The sequence below is a fragment of the Protopterus annectens genome, chromosome 1.part0 (genome assembly GCF_019279795.1).
Source record: "Protopterus annectens isolate FY-2018-M chromosome 1.part0, PAN1.0, whole genome shotgun sequence".
NCBI lineage: Eukaryota > Metazoa > Chordata > Ceratodontiformes > Protopteridae > Protopterus > Protopterus annectens.
In genome coordinates, this window is record NC_056725.1 from 773,300,890 (window position 1) to 773,321,068 (window position 20,179).

A 20,179-nucleotide genomic window follows, 5' to 3' on the forward strand; every position below is an offset into this window, starting at 1 on the left:
TCTGGTAGACCCCAGCTACAAATAAGCTATACAACAGAGGGAGGAAACTATCACATGATAGGGCAAAATGCCAAAAAGAGAAGGCATCCCTGATCAGTATTGGCAAGAAACTATGTTCCCTCATAAAATCGAAGGCTAGCTTCGAAAGAAAAATCGCCAAAGACTCTAAAGAAAATCACAAGGCCTTCTTTAGCTACGTTAAGAATCTAGGTGGCAACTCTCAGATCTGCTCTGAGTTGGTGCAGAATGGCATAAATACACTGAACCCACTGACATTGCCAACATCCTAGCGGACAGATTCAGTGCAAACTTCACCCCCCCCAAAAGGGCCAGTGTCTATCCCAGAAGAATGTAGTCCCCCAGACATCACCGACACACAGGTGAAAGCAGCCCTCTCCAAAGTAAAAAACACAGCATCAATGGGACCGGATGGTATCCCGGGCTGCGTTTTACACGAGCTCCAAAAAGGACTAAACCCTCACAAACTCACTGTTCCAACTCAGCCTTACTACAGGATATGTACCCAAAGAATGGCGTATAGCAACAGTTATCCCACTCCACAAAGGTGGTGTCACAACGGATCCCGGCAACTATCGCCCTATAAGCCTGACTAGCCTGGTCTGCAAGGTTATGGAGTGCATCATCATGGATCTCATAAACAAAGACATTGGGAACCTCCAGACACTGGACCCTACCAATTCGGCTTTGTTAAAGGCAGATCTTGCCTCTTAAACCTAGCTGACTTCTTTGAAACAGTTACCAAAGCCATAGATGAGGTAAAGGTAGTCCACACAGCCTACCTGGCCCTCGCAAAGGCCTTTGACACAATACCCCACTTTAGAATTATAAATAAGCTTACCAGCTTAAATATCAACCCATATGTCATGAGATGGGTTGCAAACTGGCTCAGGGATTGAACTCACATGGTCAGAGTTGCATGTGCCATGTCCGACTCCAAACCGGTTACAAGTGGCGTCCCACAGGGCTCAGTCCTTGGTCCCCTCTTGTTCAGTATATACTTCTCTGAGGTACAGGCAAGCACGGGAGGACTGTGGCTGACCACGTTCACAGATGATTGCAAATTTGGAGCCATAATCGACTCTCCGACTGACACTAGCATCCTCCAGAAGGGTCTTACGGAGACAGATACCTGGTGTCAGAACCATGGCCTCAAGCTAAATGCTAAAAAGTGCATAGTCATCTCCTTTGGGAAAAACAAAGTGCCCACAAACTACCACATAGGAGGTAATCCACTAAACATGGAAAATGTAATTAGGGATCTGGGGACCCAAGTAGATAGTAACCTCTCCTTTGATAATCACATTGCCAAAGTGGTTAGAAAACCCTTCTATATAGCCCACCTAATCACAAAAGGGTTCACATCTAGATCAAGAGAGGTCATGGTGCCTCTCTACTCATCGCTCATCAAGCCCATAATTGAGTACAATGCCCCATTTGGGATGTATCTTACCGGACACCTGCAACAGCTGGAGAGACCTCAAAAGCACCTCACCAAGAGGATTGTGGGCCTCAAACAAATGCCCTATGCAGCTTGACTAAAGAAACTCCAGCTATATACTCAGTTGTTTACCGCCTACTCAGAGGCGATCTCTGCCTGACATACAAGGCCATGTCTAACCCGGAATTAATGGACATGCTCCACCTCAAGAAAAACAAATCCATTAGAGCTACACTCTCCAGGGATTTAAACCTCAACACAACAATAAACAGAACATGCTGGAGGGACAGATTTATATCCCAGAGGCTTCCCTCGCTCTGGAATAGAATCCCAGTCCATGTTAGGCAAAGCTCGATTTGGAAAGCAAGTTGTAGGCGATGCCAATTAGGCAAAGCCCCTCACTGACCCTCTTCAAAAGAAATCTTGATGAGTGGATGGGAAATCGTACATTTACCCCTGGGATCAATTCTATGGCCCTGCTGGACAGAGGCTCAGGAATCTAATCTAGTGGGCAGATAGCCTAGTACCTACCTACGAATCTATAAGACTTTGTAGTCAGACAGAACCAAACACTTCCTGGTAAACTTTTTAATTCAAAATGCCCATTATATTGGATACCTCGATATACATAAGAAACATTTTAATTAAAGAACCTTTTCCAATTTCTGCATTACAATAGCACACAAAATCTCATCAAAATTCAGTTTAACCAAATTTACACATCAAAATTTCATAAGAAAAACTTAAAGCGGAAATCCAGTGAGTTTGCTTTTGTTAAGTTTAGCTGCTTTAGTATGGTTACACATTATAACAAGACTGCAGGTTTCTGAAGAAACATGTCAGAGAAAAAAAAAGTACAAAGAAATAGGAAATCAGTGGAGACACTATCTGTTAAGGAAATTATGAGAAATATGTAAAAGTTATAAGAGAGGAAATTGATGTAAAGTGGGTCATTTGAAGAATTTGAGGTAGATGATGTGGAAATGTTTATATAATAAGGCTTGGAAAGTCGATAATGTTACACAGGAGATACTTTTATTAACTGGCATAAGTAAACCAAATTATGGGTTTAAGCAAGTAATGGAATGATAGATACTTTTTGTTTTATTTATTTGTGGATAAGTTTCTGATGTTATTTTTGTTCTATTTTATAAATTTGTGTTTTTATGTTACAGAAAAGGAAGGACAATTGTAATAAAGCTGTGTAATTCTTTTTTGACAAGTGCCATTGGACATTTTATAGCCACCTGAGCTACCACCAACTTAGACAAATGGGTCCTTGGTTTAAAATCTATTATGACCAGAAGTCTGCAACACAAGGCCATGAAAGAAATCTGTACTGCAGTACCAAGTATCCAAATTTGATCCTCCTTCATTCCCTCAGAATACAATTTTAAAAGGGAGCAACCATATCAAACATCACTTTAACAACAACAAATAAAAATAATAACAATAATATTATGACCATTACAATAAGTTGCAATGCTCACCATGCCTGTTTCTGATGTGAAGATGACAATTTCATACAGTGGGACCAGCTGCTGGAACAGGTTCTCGATTCCTGGTCTCTTCTTAAAGCGCCAGCCTGTTACAAGCTAAAGACATAAAAAGAAAAAGAAGCTATGAAAACAGTGGTATAATTACTATCTTTAGAACAAAACACTTCTGACCAGTGTTGCACTTGGATTAATAGAAAGGCTGATATGACCACATCTGCTATTTTTTTGCGATGAATACAGACATACCGTTAAGACAACTGCTACAAATGTTCTAGTGAAATTAACACGATTTGAGGAATTAATGGATAAGTCATATTTACACCATAGTTTTAAACTTGGTATATCACAAGAACACTTTCCAATTCCAAATCTGTTATCCACTTTACATTTTGGCTCAGTAAGCACTCACATGATCCCCTTTATGATGCACTTGCATTAAAACATCACAAGAGTTATGAACTAAGACAGCATACTAGTGAGACTCTGTATATTCAGTCATGCAGTTATGATCAGGTCTATGGCCATAACTAAATTATCATGTGCTTCACAAATGAATATCATGAAATTCACCTTGAAAACAATGTTTGTTATCTATATCCACAATTAAGACACACCACCAATGGCTGTGACACTATCATAATTGACTTTTCGATACTATTTGTGTGACAGCATAAGGTCTGCTACCTTTACTACATTAAGTGCTCTCACTTCATCAGATAACTTTGTTTTCTCTCACCATCATGTGTGGCAATGTAATGTGTATGTTGCAATTTTACTGTTGCTAGTTGATTTTCAATGCACTTTGCAGTTTTATTCCTATTAGCTGATTTGCACTTTGCTTTTGATTGCATTTCTATGGCAGCAGGAGGTTTTAGTGTTAAAAACAACAAGAGTCATACGTGCAAGGATTTTGCTTGTAATAGACGTCTTAACAGTCACCTTATATAATAAGCCAACTATTACTAGGCTCTTCTTCCTCATTTTCAGAGCTTTGTGTCACAGTGCCACACAGATTAGGCACCAGTAGCAGAGACTAAGACCATTCCACAGAATAATAAATGCTGACATGAAATGTCCTTCTGCTTCTTGAAACATCAATAACTGCCTAATATTAGGAAAGCACAGACAAAATGTTAGACTTAACAGTAAATTGGAAGGAGGAATCAGGTAATAATGGAAGGGTAGATATTTCTGGTTCAGGTTATTAGAAAACCAAGTTCTTACTTTGATCTCCTAGTCCACTAAATGACAACTGCATGCAGTTTACACATCAACATTTTAAGAATTCTTCAATGAACTCAGGAGGCACTCCTCCACAGAATGGATGACTGTACCCTGACAGAACAGCTGACCACAATACTGACAGAGACATTCAAAACAGCCAAGTACAAGTGTATGCATCAGTCATACATAATCACTCATTCTAGAGAACAGGGCATTACTACATTTCAGAAATGCTGCTACTACATGTATGATGTTAATTAAAACTTATTTCATCTTCAGTTTGTTTTCATATGAATACTGCATTTTAGCTGCGGTGGTGGTGCTGCAGTAGTGTTGTCACCTCACAGTTAGACATTGCCCATTCGATTCTCAGTTAGAGTGTCTTCTGTGTGGCGACATGCGTGAACAGGCGTTCCTTTGTTGAAGGTTGTGCGTTAGGCCCGGCAAGCCAGCACGTAAAACTCTACTGCAAATCATTAGCGGACCGGAGTTCCGCCGTGGCGACCCCTAACCAAGAAAAGCCGAAAGACACAAAGACTTTATCTTAATTTTAATGTATCCAAGCATTACACTATAACAAGAGGCTAGAAAGAAGCAAGTAGGTTCATATGTTATTATATTGGGTGCCTGGAATGAAGTTTTGTTTCTTGAGTGTTTTTATTGAAGTAAAACATGTCAGAAAATGTGACATGGGTTCCAAAAGTGATGAAAACAAACTACAAGAACACCCTGCCAAACATTACCATGGAATGTAAGCTGTGAGCTGGAAACGTATATGCAAAAGTATTGCCACATACAATACATGGGAGTATTAGATTTTTATCAGATTGGCTGCTCTTGTCAATATTAAACATGGAATGTAAATAGCCTTAAATATATAGGTAAAAGTGAACAGAAGTGTAGTGTGCAAGCAATGTTACAAGAGAGATATGGAATGTTAATAGCCTAACACACACAGGCAAAAAGCAAAAACATTGTAGAGTGCAAGAAGCAGTGTTACAGAAGATACATCTGGATAAAAATTAACATTTGAATTTGACAAACAAAAGGACTTCAGGAAGGACATTCAGCAGAGTACAAGTTTAAAAAAGAAAATGGAATAAAAACCCAGACTGTGACAGGGGCTCCAAACGTGACTGACAGAAGAAAAGAGGAAAATAATGTTAAGAGTTGTAGCAGTAAGGAGTTGTTGGAAGGGGTGAAAGAAAGAGGATGAGGAGGAGGGTATCTCTGTTACATATTGATATTTCACCTAAAATTACTATTATGGAGCTTCAAGACCTCAGGAGAATTTTGACAGAAATATGCTTTCTATGGGGAATACTATTTATGCATGGGGAATGGAACCCGATTTACAATACTGAGGATGTATTGGGGACCTACAAGGGAAAATATAACAAAACAGGTTAGATTTCTAGAAAAATGTATGAGCATTTGGTACAAAAACTGTGAAATCTACAGCTGGAAATCAGACAACACTTGCACAGTTTTCACCAAAACAGAAAAACTGATCTAGAATGGAGAGAAATATTTCACAGGAGCACGGCTACATAACTGAAAGCATTGAGATTTGTCCATTAACTATATCAAATCATGCACTAATAAACACAAAAATAAACATGCAGGGTAATGATGTAAAAATGGGACACCAAACCTTTCCAACTTGCCTGTTAAAAAGAACATTTCGGAATGGGTAGTCAACATGATTTGAGACATAGTAGAATAAATTTAAAATGGAGTTTAAAAGCATAGCAAAAATAAAACAAATAAGGGAAATTAATAGGAATTGCTTTCAGGGTTTAAGGGGTTAACAACTGTTAAAGTATTGTAGAAAAAAGAGAAACTCGGAGAACAAGAGGAGCATCCACTGCAAAGTGCTAAATGGAAAATAAGGGAGCATATAGATAATATTAGAATGAGATTAGAAAGGTTGCTGTTGAGCAAATTCTTCTGATAAAAACTCAAGAACACAAAAACTTTTAGCAAAAAAGAGTTAGGCAACAGAAAGAGCTGTATCCGAACCTGGGGAATCTATGAGAAGACAACCAACCAGAGATCTTACAGAGGTATTAGACATATACGAAAATTTTATGAAAATGTTTATAAAGCAAAGGAATGAAATAACCAAGAAAAGCACAAATTGAAATATTTATGGACAGTTTAACTATGCCATAGTTACAGGAAGATGAGGCATGACACTAATATCCAAGATCAGACTAAATGAGATAAAAATGATTTGATGAAACAATACGGACGTCTCCAGAAACAGATGTATTCCTGTGGATATATGGAATTCATAAAGGAAGGAAGTGCTAAAGAAGTGTGTGCCAACATCCTGGAAGAAAGCTAGGGTGGGTATATTACCCCAAAAGGGGAAAATAACCCTTCAGACAAGAATTCATTTAGACTCATTTCAATGCAAAACCACCATTATGAAGTGTTTATGTCTATATTAGGCAAAAGAAAATGTCAAAGGTGTTATCAAATTTGACAGATGTGGATTAATGTGGTTTTGGTGAGGGGATGCAAACATTTGACAATATAAGATGCAAACAACAATGTTACAGGAGATAGGACTTCAGGAATGACTTTCAGCAGAGTATCAGAGACAAAGGAAAATGGGAGTAATAACCGATTGTGAGAGGGGCTCCAAAGAGATACAAGAAAAGAAGAAAACAATGGTAGAAATGTGAGAACTCACCGAACACTCCAAAGCCCAAGTCTCAATTCCACTGAAAATACAAAGTCCAACGCTGTATAAATAAAAGTACAAATTTATTTTAAGCTGTTGAAACCATACGCTTTTAGTCGGTTAACAATCTGACTTCTTCATAAAGAACAAGCAAGCAAACCTGCCTCCCCTTCATACAGAACACTTAAACAGTTCACTAATGAGAGTAGCAAGTCACATGGTTTAACCTCTTCTGAATTAAAGTCGCAGCTGCCTTATTTCAGATTCTCAAAGGAGAAGGTCCTTTTTTCACCTTTTTTGGTGTGAGGCTGTTTGGCCCTGTGGGCCATTTCAACAACTGGCAGTGTGTTTTGATTTTTAAAATCTTTTCATAATCTCAGCAAAATTTCTTCAGTTTTCAAACCTGGCAGTGGGGGCTTACAACATTGTCTGTATTTTATGTTTTAAACCTTTGTAAATATTCATTTTCATGATCAAAATCAATTTTTTATTTATTTACATGTCCTAGATTTGTCTTGTGTGTATGTACACACTGTTTTATCTGGCAACCTGCTTTGCTATTAATACGGTTTTAATATTTTGGTATTGTATTATTATTACATGGCATTCACTTGTTCATTGTTCCCCTAGTGCTTTTTTTAGTGCTGGGACTTTAATTCAGAAGAGGTTAAACCATGTGACTTGCTACTCTCAATTAGTGAACTGTTTAAATGTTCTCTATGAAGGGGAGGCACTGTTTGCTTGTTTGCTCTTTCTGAAGAAGTCGGATTGTTAGCCAACGAAAAGCGTATGGTTTCAACAGATTAAAATAAATGTGTACTTTTATTTATACAGCGTTGGACTTTGTATTTTCAGTGAAATTGAGACTTGGGCTTCGGAGTGTTTGGTGAGTTCTCACAGTGTTTTCTAGTTTTCCAAATTTGTTCGGAATGGTACAAATGTAGTAGTAAGGGGTTGTTGGAGGGAGGGGGTTACTCTGTCATGTACTGATATTTCAGCTAAAGCTACTATCATGGAGCTTCGGGAGAGCGGGAGAATTTTGATACAACAATTACGACACAGAGGGAAGACGACTATAAGAAAACACTACCATTGTTGGTGGGTCTTGATACACAAAAAGCATTCGACAGAGGCAGATGGGATTTTATATATATATATATATATATATATATATATATATATATATATATATATATATATATAGGGCAATGGCAATATTTACATTCTCTGATAGAATTAGGAAGGAGGATATATAAAGGATAGCAGGCAAGAATTAATGTGGTAGGGGTTCCTCTCTGAAACTATATCTGAGCAGGGGAATCAGGCAAGGATGTCCTACTGATTCACCGTTACTGGTTTTATATTTAGACCCACTGGCAAAGAATACAAGGCATTCACAAATTCAAAGACATAACTGACATGGTACTCAAATTCAGCATTTCCCCCCACTTATTACTTTGAACACAAGGATGTGGAACATATTGAGACAATTTAAATGAAGATAAAACTAAGGCTAAGGTAGTAAACTATGTACCCATGCATGAAATGGTTAATAATAAACACACTTAACATAACATGAAGTATTCAGATGGATAGATTAAAAGGATTCTGCTATGGCAGATAAGGATATGCTGTAAGACAATAAAAAGATAATGTGAAAATGGAAGGTCTAACTTTATGGGCATGGATAGTAAGATACAAGCAGTGAAAATATTTTACTCCTCTTAGTCTTGCATACAGTTCAGGCACATTTTTATTAACCACACAGTAAACTGCCTCCTACAGTTCCACAGCTCTATTGAACTATTTGACCAACTACTTAACAGTTACCCTATCGTGCTACTTTTGTAAAACAAAAAAAAAAACAAAAAAAAAAAGTGTTTTTTATTGCTGTTTAATGAACTATACCAATGTATTATATCATTGTTAACCTTTTCCTATCATATTTACTTTGTTTTCCTATGAGATTTTCCAGTTCGATTCTCGCCTGGAGCGCCTTCTGTGGAGTCTGCATGTCCTCCCTGCGGTCCAGTGAATTTAAAGACATGCAGGTAGGTGCGAGCGTGTGTGGGTGTTCCTTCTTTGAAGGTTGGGTGCCAGACTGGCAAATCAACGCAGTAAAAATTCACTGCCAATCCATTAGCAGACCAGAGTTCCGCTATGGCGACCCCTAACTGGGAAAAGCCGAAAGACAGTTGTATTCTTATGAGATAATCTGTAATGTATATGTGCAATGTGCACCATGTATTTGTATTTTTCTGGAGCTTTTCTCCCCAGGACTCCATTGAAAACGGGCTCCTTGTGGCCCAATGGACTATCCTGCCAAACAAACTGCAAATAAAAAAAGAAAATAATAAAGAGTTGAATGAATTTATTTACCTGCTGTCTTTCTGTATCAATTCCAAAAATGAACTGTAACAGTGCAGGAAACTCAGCTGATTTTCTAGAATCTGAGAAGGGACAGCCTTCTAGAGCATGACTGACATAGGCTTCTATTCCCAAAGTGAAATCAGACTCTAGGATTTCAGTCGTGCATTACAGGGTCAGTAGATGAATAATTAATGCACGTGTGAACTAAACTCACAAAGGACAGTAAAAAGAGACATATGTAAGGAGGATTAGCCTAAAAAAGTACCTTGGATCATAGTGACCAAAAAGAAGAAAAAAAACAAACTATATACAAAAACACGTATTGTGTGTGTGTGTGTGTGTGTGTGTGTATATATATGTGTATATATGTATATGTATATATATATATATATATATATATATATATATATATATATATATATGTATATATATATATATATATATATATATATATATATATGTACACACACACACACACATATATATATATATATATATATGGATCTAATTTTCTTCATCGAAATTACACTTGTTCGAAAAGAAAATTAGATCCCCACTTCAGTGAAAGTGCACTTCAATGAAACTGCACTTTCGCTGAAGTATAGCTGCCGGATCGGCTAACCAAAACAAAAAAACACACAAAAAAACATCTTTTGCAAGCCCTGCTGCACCCCCCCACCCCCTACTTTAATATTCTCAGTCAGAGATCGCACTACAGTGGGGAAAAGGGAATATTCCTTTATCCCCACTGTACCACAATCTCAGCACTAGTTTGCTTACTTGTACATCAACACTAAACGTTGATGTACAACTAAGATTTCATGCAAACTGCATGTTTTTATTACTTTTTTTTTTATTTTATTTTATCTTCACACAAAAGTGCATTTTCGACAAAATGCACTTTCGCAGAATTGCACTCACAAATTCACGTTTCGTTGAAATGTAAATTCGATGCAGTAAATGGATCCCATATATATATATAGATATATATATATATATACACGTGTGTGTGTGTGTGTGTGTGTATATATATATATATATATATATATATATATATATACATACACACACACACACACACACACACACATACACACACACACACACACACACTGAAAAAGATAATGTGAAGTTTGTAATGCATGCAACTGGTTTTCAACCTTGTTGCAAAATGACAAGACCAGATGACTAATCTATTGGCTATATATAGTCACACACGAAACAGCAAATGGAAAGAGAAAAGTAAGTAGATGCCAAGAATACCAAGATCTGAAAGAAACCTACACTTAAAATACTGGACACTAGCTATGTGTATTTGGTGGGACTGAGGATGACAAAGAATCAGCTGGACAGGGTAAAGATGCAGGCACTGAACTCTGCAACCTAAGCAGATAAAAACACTAACCAAAGGTCAGCAAAAGTCACTACAAAGTGTTGAAGTTAAGTACTGCAAACTGTTGACTCAAAGGCTAAACATCTCTATCAAATGTTAGGCCACAGTGGAAGAGCCATCAAAAGGCAGAGAAGAGGGGCAATTACCAGTGGTGTTAAAGTGCTACAAAAGCACATCCTGATAAGCCTGGAGCCAAGGAAGCTTTACTTCCCAATTTAGAAGAGCTTATCTGTGAATAACTTATGGAACAGAACTTGTCCTTGTTGCTTCTGCCTTAGCTTGAGAGATTCCAGGGGCTTTTTCATGTCCTTACATCTAGTCACCTGCCTGTCCTTAGGATGACTAGGCACATCTATACATGATTTCAGTTTTTCTCCCTCAGGTGTGAGGAACAAATGTAAAAAGTAGCTGCTGAAGAAAAGAAAGGAAAAAAGGTGGCTACATGAAAGGCTCTCTAACCTCTTCATTATTTCAGAATGCATCATAAACAACTGAGTCTCCAACACAGTTTCTCTTCACAGCTTACTAACCGGGTTTGAATTTCTATAGCCAAGCCAAATGCTGATGCTGTGGCAAGACCCTATGCAGAACTGGGATCTGAGAACAGTGTTGCAGAAAGCTATCAACTACATTAGCATAGAATGCTGGGACAAATAAGAAAGGGAACACTTCTGTGACAAAAACAATGACTAAAGACCCCAGTTTTACCATGCAGAGGCAGCAAAAACACTGGGCATGGATTAGTGGACTACAGTCTTGCAATGTTACACAGCTGATAGGTGGTAATATGGGATAAGCCCTAGAAGGTGAAAAATGTACTAAGTCTTTCGGCTTTTCCCAGTTAGAGGTTGCCACAGCAGAGCTCCGGTCCGCTAATGATTGGCAGTGGATTTTTATGGTGCCGAGGTGGCAGCCCGACACCCAACCTTCAAAGAAGGCACACCCATTCATGCACACACCTACCTGCATGCCTTTAAATGTCACACGACCGCGGGGAGAACATGCAGGCTTCACACAGAAGGAGCTCCAGCCGAGAATCAAACGGGAGAACCTCTTGCTGTGAGGCGACAACGCTTACCGCTGCACCACCACGGCCTCAGAAGGTGAAAAATGTAAGAAGCTAGAATTCATAACCCAGTGTTAGCAGTTCTGGCAAGCACACGTACTGAAAGCAGTTTCAAACCATTTTACAGTGTTTAGCCCATTCCAAATATTCACCTAAATCTCTTATGCAATAAAATGTTATTAAAATGCACTGCTCTGTCTCTTGGTTTAATTTCACCAAGTCTTTTGTGTTTCAAATAAAATGACAGGAATGGACCCCATTCCCAAGTCAGGGTTTGATTAGAGCTAATGAAATTAGTACTTTTTCAGTCTTTGATGTTAGCCAAGAGTGCTCTTCTCAGCACCTGCAATGTGCCAAGAACTGCCTCCTCCTGCAATTCATATGTGACTGAAGTGATGCAATAAAATCTTGTAAAATCTTAAGATGTTCATTGCAGGACAGTTTGTTTACTATTAGATTCATTCTACCTTAATAAACCACACTACAATCCTTGGTGTTTAAAGATAGCACCCCCATGTACGGCACACTTTCAAGAAGCACAGCTGTGTTTTTATTCAATACCTACTCTCACATTGAGAAACACACCACCATGTTCAGCAAGGTTAACAGAGACATCACACCTTTTGATTAAGGCCTGTAAAGCAATCCTCACTTTAATCACTGAAGAAATGGTTGTGGAAAAGGCATTATGTCAGAATGGCTTGCCATCTCTTTTTTAGGAACTCTTTACAAATACAGCCTTTAAACAGGGGCCAAAAGCCTCCAATTTTGTCAGCAGCAAAACTGATTTGTCTTGCAAAAAAAAAAGTAAATAAATAAAATAAAAAAAAAAATAAACAAACTATCCAGAATTTTTTAAAACCCTTCCACTGGATAAAATGTCTTCACATTCTTTAATCTGTGGCTTTAGCTCACATCTATATCTGTTCCAAGTCAAGGCTCTTGTACTCATGTGAACAACTTTTTAACTCATTCCCACGTTTTGTATTCTAGTAATGCCATCTGCTAACAACACCTACTGGCAAATACTTGGTGTGCTTTTTGCCATCTTCTGGGTAGTGTGAATGGCTGTTATCCTGCTTTACTGGGCTGCCATATACTTGCGAATATAGTCTAATTGCCTGTCTGACATACTCCCTGTTGACATTTACAGTTTCTCATCATTTAGTTGCAGTACATTTTGAAAGCAGTCACGTTCTTTCCACTGCATGTTAATTGTGTCACAGGCCCTGTGATCCTACCATCACTGAAAACAATGTATATCTCCTTATTTTCACCAATTAACAATTAAATACAACTGCACTAATATAAAAGCTGTACTAATTTGACATGTTCTGCTGTTCTGACTTATGGTCAGCTATGTACTTTGCATGTGTACGCATAGTACAACACATGGCCCAAAACATCCTTCCTCACCAGATGCAACGTCCAGTTCCACATCAACAAAGCTCCTTAAAATGTTGCAAATCAACATCTTTTTAACATTATGGCAAATTATACAAGTTAATAGCTGTTGCATCTAAACATGACTTGTTGTGTCTTTCAGCTTTTCCCGATTAGGAGCCACCACAGTGGAACTCTGGTCCGCTAATGATTGGCAGTAGATTTTTACGTGCCGAGTTGCCGGCCCCGATGCACAACCTTCAACGAAGGTACGCCCATTCACGCATGTCTCCACACAGAAGACGCTCTGGCTGAGAATCGAACAGGACAACGTCTTACTGTGAGGCGAGAACGCTACCGCAGCACCACCACCGCAGTCTGCATCTAAACATGACTACACAACGCAAATAAGTTCACCATGTCTCTGTCTGAAACTACAGTATATAATAATGCTGCTGCATTATTTGTAAAACATTCTAGTCTTCTCAGCTGCAGTATGTATGGTTAGGTTACTCCGGAACTAGTAACACTATTTGCTGCACTGCAAAGTAGTAAAAGTAGGAGCTAGTGACACTAATTTGTGCGTTGCACATTAGTAAAAGTAAGAAGTCGTGGCACTAATTTGCTGTACTGTATATTCATAAAAGACATGAGTTTTACCTGAACTGTTTTGAAAGACTTTGTCAGTGGTTCATTCAGGCAGTAGGCTGTGCAGGCCCAAGCTATTCCTTGTTCAGCTATATGCCTCAAACCCTCAAGCCTGTCAGAGCAACATACAAGCCAAGAGGAGTGCACCTGTGTGCAGATGGGCAGCTACTACATGGAAAATCCAAATTCTACAGATGTTTCCAACTTTTCTTTTCCAGTTTTTTAAAAAGACAAAGGAAGGAATACATTATAGGCATATAAAGGAGCTCCTACACAGAACAGAGGATTAATCCATTAAGGCTCAACATAGACAGCATCACAAATGGATGAAAATGATACAGTTCTAGAGGTTTCAGAAAATACACACAAGCGCAATCAAACACTTTAGACAGAACAGATTTCCAACACCTGCGAGACGAAAGATTGCAAACTTTTATAATAATTTTAAATTTAAATTTGTTGACCGGGCTAGTCTAACTGGATATATGTCCATTTTCAGTAGAGGCCTGGGGAGAAAAGCTCCAAGACACATACACAAATACAATATAGTAAGTTGAACAGTCCAAGTGTATAACAGCTGTAGTTAATAAAAAATACAATACTCATAGTGAGCATAACACAAAACAGTAAAAGGGTAATGTGCAAGAGATGTTACTATATACATATATACATATTTTTAAATTGCAATAACATGGTCTTTGGTTGATTAAGGATAAGTCTATAAAGATGAAGAGTATTCAAACCAGTGTATAGAGAGAAAGTTAGTCAGGGTTAGTACAGGGGCATAACCAATGTGTACTGAGAAATAGTTTTAGATTCTGTTTAAAAAGTGTCAACGAAGACAGAGATACGAGTTCTGTGGGAAGAAGATTCCAGTGCTTTCCAACAGTATTAGAGAACAGAGTCTCCTGCCTAGTTGTTGGATCTGCTGGTGTTGATAAGCAGTTTGTTTGAGGAGTGTAAATTTTTAAGATTGTTGTATGGGGTAATGAGGCTAGAGAGTATTGGAGTGTTGGTGGGTTGATACAGAGTCTTATGGGCTATGACAAGCTGGTGCAATTGAAGCTGGTTTAGGAACTCAAGCCATCCCAGTTGCTTAAGATTAAGACAGTGATGAGTTCTAAAAGTAGAGCCAGTGGCAAATTTAGCATTATTATAGGAGACTGCCAGTTTGTTGAGGTTGTTTTCAGAAAGATTAGTGTATATAGGTGAAGCATAAAGTAGGGTGGAGATTAAGTGAGTTCTGGCTATGGCGGTCCTGGCTACTGGTGTAAGAAAGGGTTTGATTCTATAGAGGGACCCCAATTTCTTGTTGACTGTTTTTACTGTGCTGTTTATATGAGTATCAAAGCTAAGGTTGTTATCTATTGTTATTCCTAAGAGTTTAGTGGTTGAGTCGGGAGATATGATAGTGTCATTATTAAATACGAGTGTGAAATTTATTGTTGTGTATTTTCGGGTTGAAGTGAAAAATATAAGTTTAGTTTTGGGGGGATTTAGAAGGAGGCAGCAGTTTTAAAAAACATTGTTCTACTGTATTAAATGATTTTTGGGTAAGGGACTGTAGTTCAGTTGGAGAAGTGGCTGAACAAATTATTGTGGAGTCGTCTTCGTATTGAATACAGGTGGCATCAGGAATTGCTGAGTGAAGGTCATTAATAAAAATGGAAAATAGAAGCGGGTAAACTTCAAGCAAAACATACATTTGTAAAGCTATCAACTTCACTATAATGAATGATTCTGTAACAAAGTATTCACCTTCCTGTGGGGAATTATTTACAAGTAGTAGAGAGACATTCTCCACAAAAGGTCACAATAACCAGATGATTATTAACTTTTAAAACAACATTAAGACAATATATTTTTGCAGCCAACCATTTAAAATTTCTATACACAACTGCTGCACCTAACACTACACCCTCACATCCATCCTACTGCATATGTAAAAAAAAATGCATGCCATAATCTTAATGCAATGTTTAGGCATTCATGTAAAGTGCTGAATTTAAAATACAGTACACCACCAATCTGATCATAAGACTTGAGTTTTTTTGTTAAACAAACAGTTTTCATAACTTATTTTTCATACAAAAAGGCATGCGCCAACCTTGCACAAGAAGCATATTTAATGAGTGTGCAAACCCTACAATAAAAGTGCTTTGGCTAACATAACCGATACCATAGATTCAAATGTCATCAGCTTCTGTTGGTGGATAGTGTCCATTGATACAGCTGAAAACTACTGCATTACCAGCATTCCCTGTGGGTGGCCATGGTGGAAAGTACAGTTGTGTACACTTACCATAAATGTAGATGTTCGAGTGTATTCACTGTTGCAGTCATTTGGGTAAGCCTGCTGGCAGGTTTCCCTCAGCCGGCCTGAATTCCAAAGTCTTCAGTCCTGCATCGGTGGTTGTCGCCCCTTCCCTGACATCATGTAGTCAGGGGTATAAAAGAAGCAGCTGATGCCATTTTCTTCAGTTTTTCTTGCCCCAGATGTCAGGTGCCCCTAAAAAGGGTAGCCAAATTTTATATATATATTCAGAAATACACCAATATAAATTTTGCCTTCATCTATAAGCAAATGCACCACATAGGTAGTATAAATCAGAGAAGGAAAGATAAGATCCAAAAGAAAAAAGGGGGAAGGTGGGTGGGTAACCTGGACTGCAACAGTGAATACACTCGAACATCTACATTTATGGTAAGTGTACACAACTGTACTATGTTCTTCGTGTTTCACTGTTGCAGTCATTACATTTGGGTAGAGTCCCAAAGCTCTGATTGGGAGGCTGGAACTAGACAGCAGTAGGAGCGGCTATGAGGCCCTGCAGAACTGCAGTGGCAAAGCCTGCCCTGGATTTATAGAGTGGCAGATGCTAATGCTTTGTTAAGGTGTGCACTGAACTCCAAGTAGCCGCCTCCAAAATGTCTGTGGTTGAAACTCCCCTGAGAAAGGCTGCTGAGATGGCTGCAGCTCTGGTGGAATGAGGCCTAATGTCCTTAGGCACTGGCTTGCCATGGTGTAAGTAGCAGAAACAAATGCAGTGGCCTAACCACTTAGATATATAGTCTGCTTTGAGATAGGCTTTCCTTGTGATCCTGCAGCATATGCCACTAGTAATTGCTCTGTCTTCCTGAAAGCTTTGGTTCTGTCCAAGTAGAATCTAAGCTGTCTGTGTACGTCCAAAGAATGCAGAATTCTCTCCCCCTTGAACTGTGGATTTGGGTAAATGGTTGGCAGATGGATGGCTTGGTTAAGAGCCACACTGGACACTACTTTAGGCATAAATGTTGGGTTTGTCCTCAGGGAGATCCTGTCTGGATGAAAAATGATGAAAGGTTCCACAGCCCTGAGTGCCTGTAACTCTGAGACTCGTCTTGCAGAAGTAATTGCTAAGAGCAGAGCTGTTTTTCAAGATAAAAACTTCATATCAGCAGTAGCAGCTGGCTCAAAAGGAGGCAGGGTGAGCTTTTCCAGGACATAGTTGAGGTCCCATGCAGGTACTGGTAGTCTCCTTGGGGGCCTTAAATTGTTGGCTCCTCTGAGGTACTGCCTTAATAAAGGGTGAGAAAAGAGTGGTGGCTCTGTATTGTAATGAGCCGAAATGGCAGAGGCATGAATTTTTATTGATGAAAAAGATAGGCCTTTGTCCAGCATCTCAGTTAAGCATTGCAAAATCTGAGGAATATTTGGTACCGCTGTATCAGTTCCTTGTGCCTGGTTCCAGGCACAGAATCTCTTCCATTTTCCAGCATAAGACTTTCTAGTACTAGGCCTTCTGGCTTCCAGAATGACATCCATCATAACTTTACTGAGAGGTGTTTTTTGTGTGACTACATTATTCGCCATGCTGCCAAGTTTAATGTCCTGAGTTGGCTGTACATGATCTGATTGCCTTGCTGGGACAGTAGTCGAGGTATTTGAGGTAAGGTCTAAGCTGGGTATAGAGATAAGTTTCTTAGTACTGGATACCAGTACTGGTGTGGCCAGTCTGGGGAAATCAGTATCATATTTGGCTACTCCTGTCTGACCTTTAGGAGCACCTTGGGGAGGAGAGGCAGTGGCGGAAAGGCCTATTATGTTGAAGGTTGGGATGAAAAGCTGTGGTAACTCTGCTCAGTGTACAGCTGAGTTGCCCAGAGAGCAACATGGAATCTTGGGAGAGTTCTACTTATAGATGTCTAGGGAAAAATTGTGTTTCCAGGTGTTTGCATCTATACAGAGTACCATTACCCTCATTGCAGATTGAGCACTGACATGCAAATGCAAGGCTTAACTACAGGTGAAATTCAGTAGTTTTAAGTCAAACCACCAATGGTAAAGCCCCAGTTGTATTCAAGCTTGCACCCAGGAATATTATCTCTTGTGAGGGTACTAGTTTTGATTTCTTTTTCTTGACTGTGTACCCTAGGCATGTTAGAAGTCTTTTCACAAATGCCAGATGTTGACAAAGAATGTCCTTGTTCTCTGCTTGAATGAGACCGTTGTCCAAGTAAGGATATATTTGTATTCCTCTTTGTCTGCAGAATGCAATTACAGGTGCCAGGCACTTTGTAAAGACCCTGGGCACAGTAGATAAGCCAAAGGGCAGTGCAGAGAATTGGTAATGCATTGAACCAGCCTTGAATCTTAGATATCTTCTGCATGATTGTCTGATTGGTACATGCAGGTATACCTCTTTTAGGTCTAAAGTCACAAGCCAAGCATTCTTGCCCAGCATGGGCAGAAGCTGCTGCAAAGTCAACATTTTGAATTTTGGAATATCCAGGAAAGTGTTCAAAATAGATACGTCCAGTATCGGCCTCCAGGCTTTGTCCTTTCTGGGTACCAAGAACAGTCTTGAGTAAAATCCTTGTCCCTGCTCTTGCTCTGGTACTTGTTGAATGGCCCCCATGTCCATGAGGGATGAGACTTCTTTTTGTGCCTCTGCCCATTGATTTTTGGCAGATCTGGCCAGCCGTTTGCCTTTGGTAGAGTATGGAAGTGGAACTTGCAGCCTTGTGACACTATGTTTAGAACCCACTTGTCCTGGGTTATGATGTGCCAGTTTTGAGAAAAAAGTGCTAATTTTCCCCCCTAAGGGTGCTGCCAGAAAATAAGTGCTTGGTGCAGGCAGGGGGAAGTCATTGGGTCTGTTTTCTGTATGTTTGTGATCTATCTTCTCCAGCTTTGGAGGTAGAAGCACCCCATTGCTTGTGCCTATAAGGACCTTGCGCCTGGGATCTGCCCCTAGGGCGTCTGGGTCTGCCAAGAGGAAAGGGCCAATTTTTTTGTAGGCCAGTGTCTACTAAACCTAGGTGGCTGTACCTGTAAAAAATCTTTGACAGTTTGCATAGATTTAGCTTTGTCCTCCATTTTCTTTAACACCTCTTCTGCCTTACCACCAAACAAAGTATCATGCTGTAAAGGTGCATCTAGTAATTTAACTTTAACATGATCAGGCAGATTTTGTTCCTTTAACCAAGCATGCCTCCTAATTAGAGAACCCGTAACTGCGGCCCTGCAGGAGGCCTCCAAAGAATCAAAACCACATTGCAAAGTATGTTTTCCAACTTGTTCTGCTGTATATAATAAATCCTGCATTTCCTTGTTTTCTGCAAATTCAGAATTTAACAACATTTTCTGTTTAAGCAATCCCATGACATGTTGCTGATACTTAAGCATATGAAATTGACAGTTTAAGGCCCTTATAGCCAAAGTTGCAGAGGTGTAAACCTTTTTTCCCCATCTATCCAGTGCCCTTGAATCTCTGTCAGAGGGGGTTGGGTTTTTTGCAGTGGAAGCCTTGACCCCCTTTGGACCCTGTGAGATAGTTTCTGGGTCAGTAGCAGGGTTTTTAAAAAGAAATTTGTGAGAGTCAGGAACCCTGTAATATCTCTGTCAGGCTTAACAGGAGCTGGGGGTAAGGAGTCAGGGGTCAGACTAGACTCCGAAAGCACATCTACAATGTCTAACACAGGTGGAATGGCTAGAGGCCTGTGCTGAGGTAGCAATAGAAAATCCCTGAGCCTCTTTTTAGATTCGGAAAAATCTTGGCTCTCCCAGTGGAAATGCTCCCTCATGGTGTGCACGGTTTCCCCAAAGGAATAGTCTTCAACAGGAGATGCTGAAGGTATAGATTCTTCAGCATCACAATTCTCATGGGAAGGAAGAGAATATCCCTGATCAGAAGAGGAATCAGAAGAAATAGAAACCTGATCTGAAGATTCATACTCTGTGTCTTGCCTAGGTCTCTTATCAGGAGGGGAACCCCTGATCAAGGTGATCAAGTCTTCAGCCATCTTGAGCATCTGTTTTTTGGGCATTGAGGCCTGTCCATGTGGCTCTTGAGTTTGTTTCCTTGCTTTAGAAGGTGCTTCAGTCTTCGTCTTTGAAGCTGAGGTTGTTTTAATGTAAAGATGTTTAGGTCTGAATACACCCTCAGAAGCTGGTGCCTGCTCA

General features: G+C 39.3%; 1 protein-coding gene across 1 annotated transcript in view; it reads right to left on the reverse strand.

Annotated features, from left to right (window-relative positions):
* Positions 1–20,179, reverse strand: part of TIMM50 (translocase of inner mitochondrial membrane 50) — a 1,096,571-nt gene that overhangs the window by 352,949 nt on the left and 723,443 nt on the right. Inside the window, exon 7 of the mRNA XM_044062888.1 lies at positions 2,950–3,054. Within this exon, the coding sequence (XP_043918823.1) occupies positions 2,950–3,054 (105 nt within the window). The remainder of the gene's footprint in view (positions 1–2,949; positions 3,055–20,179) is intronic.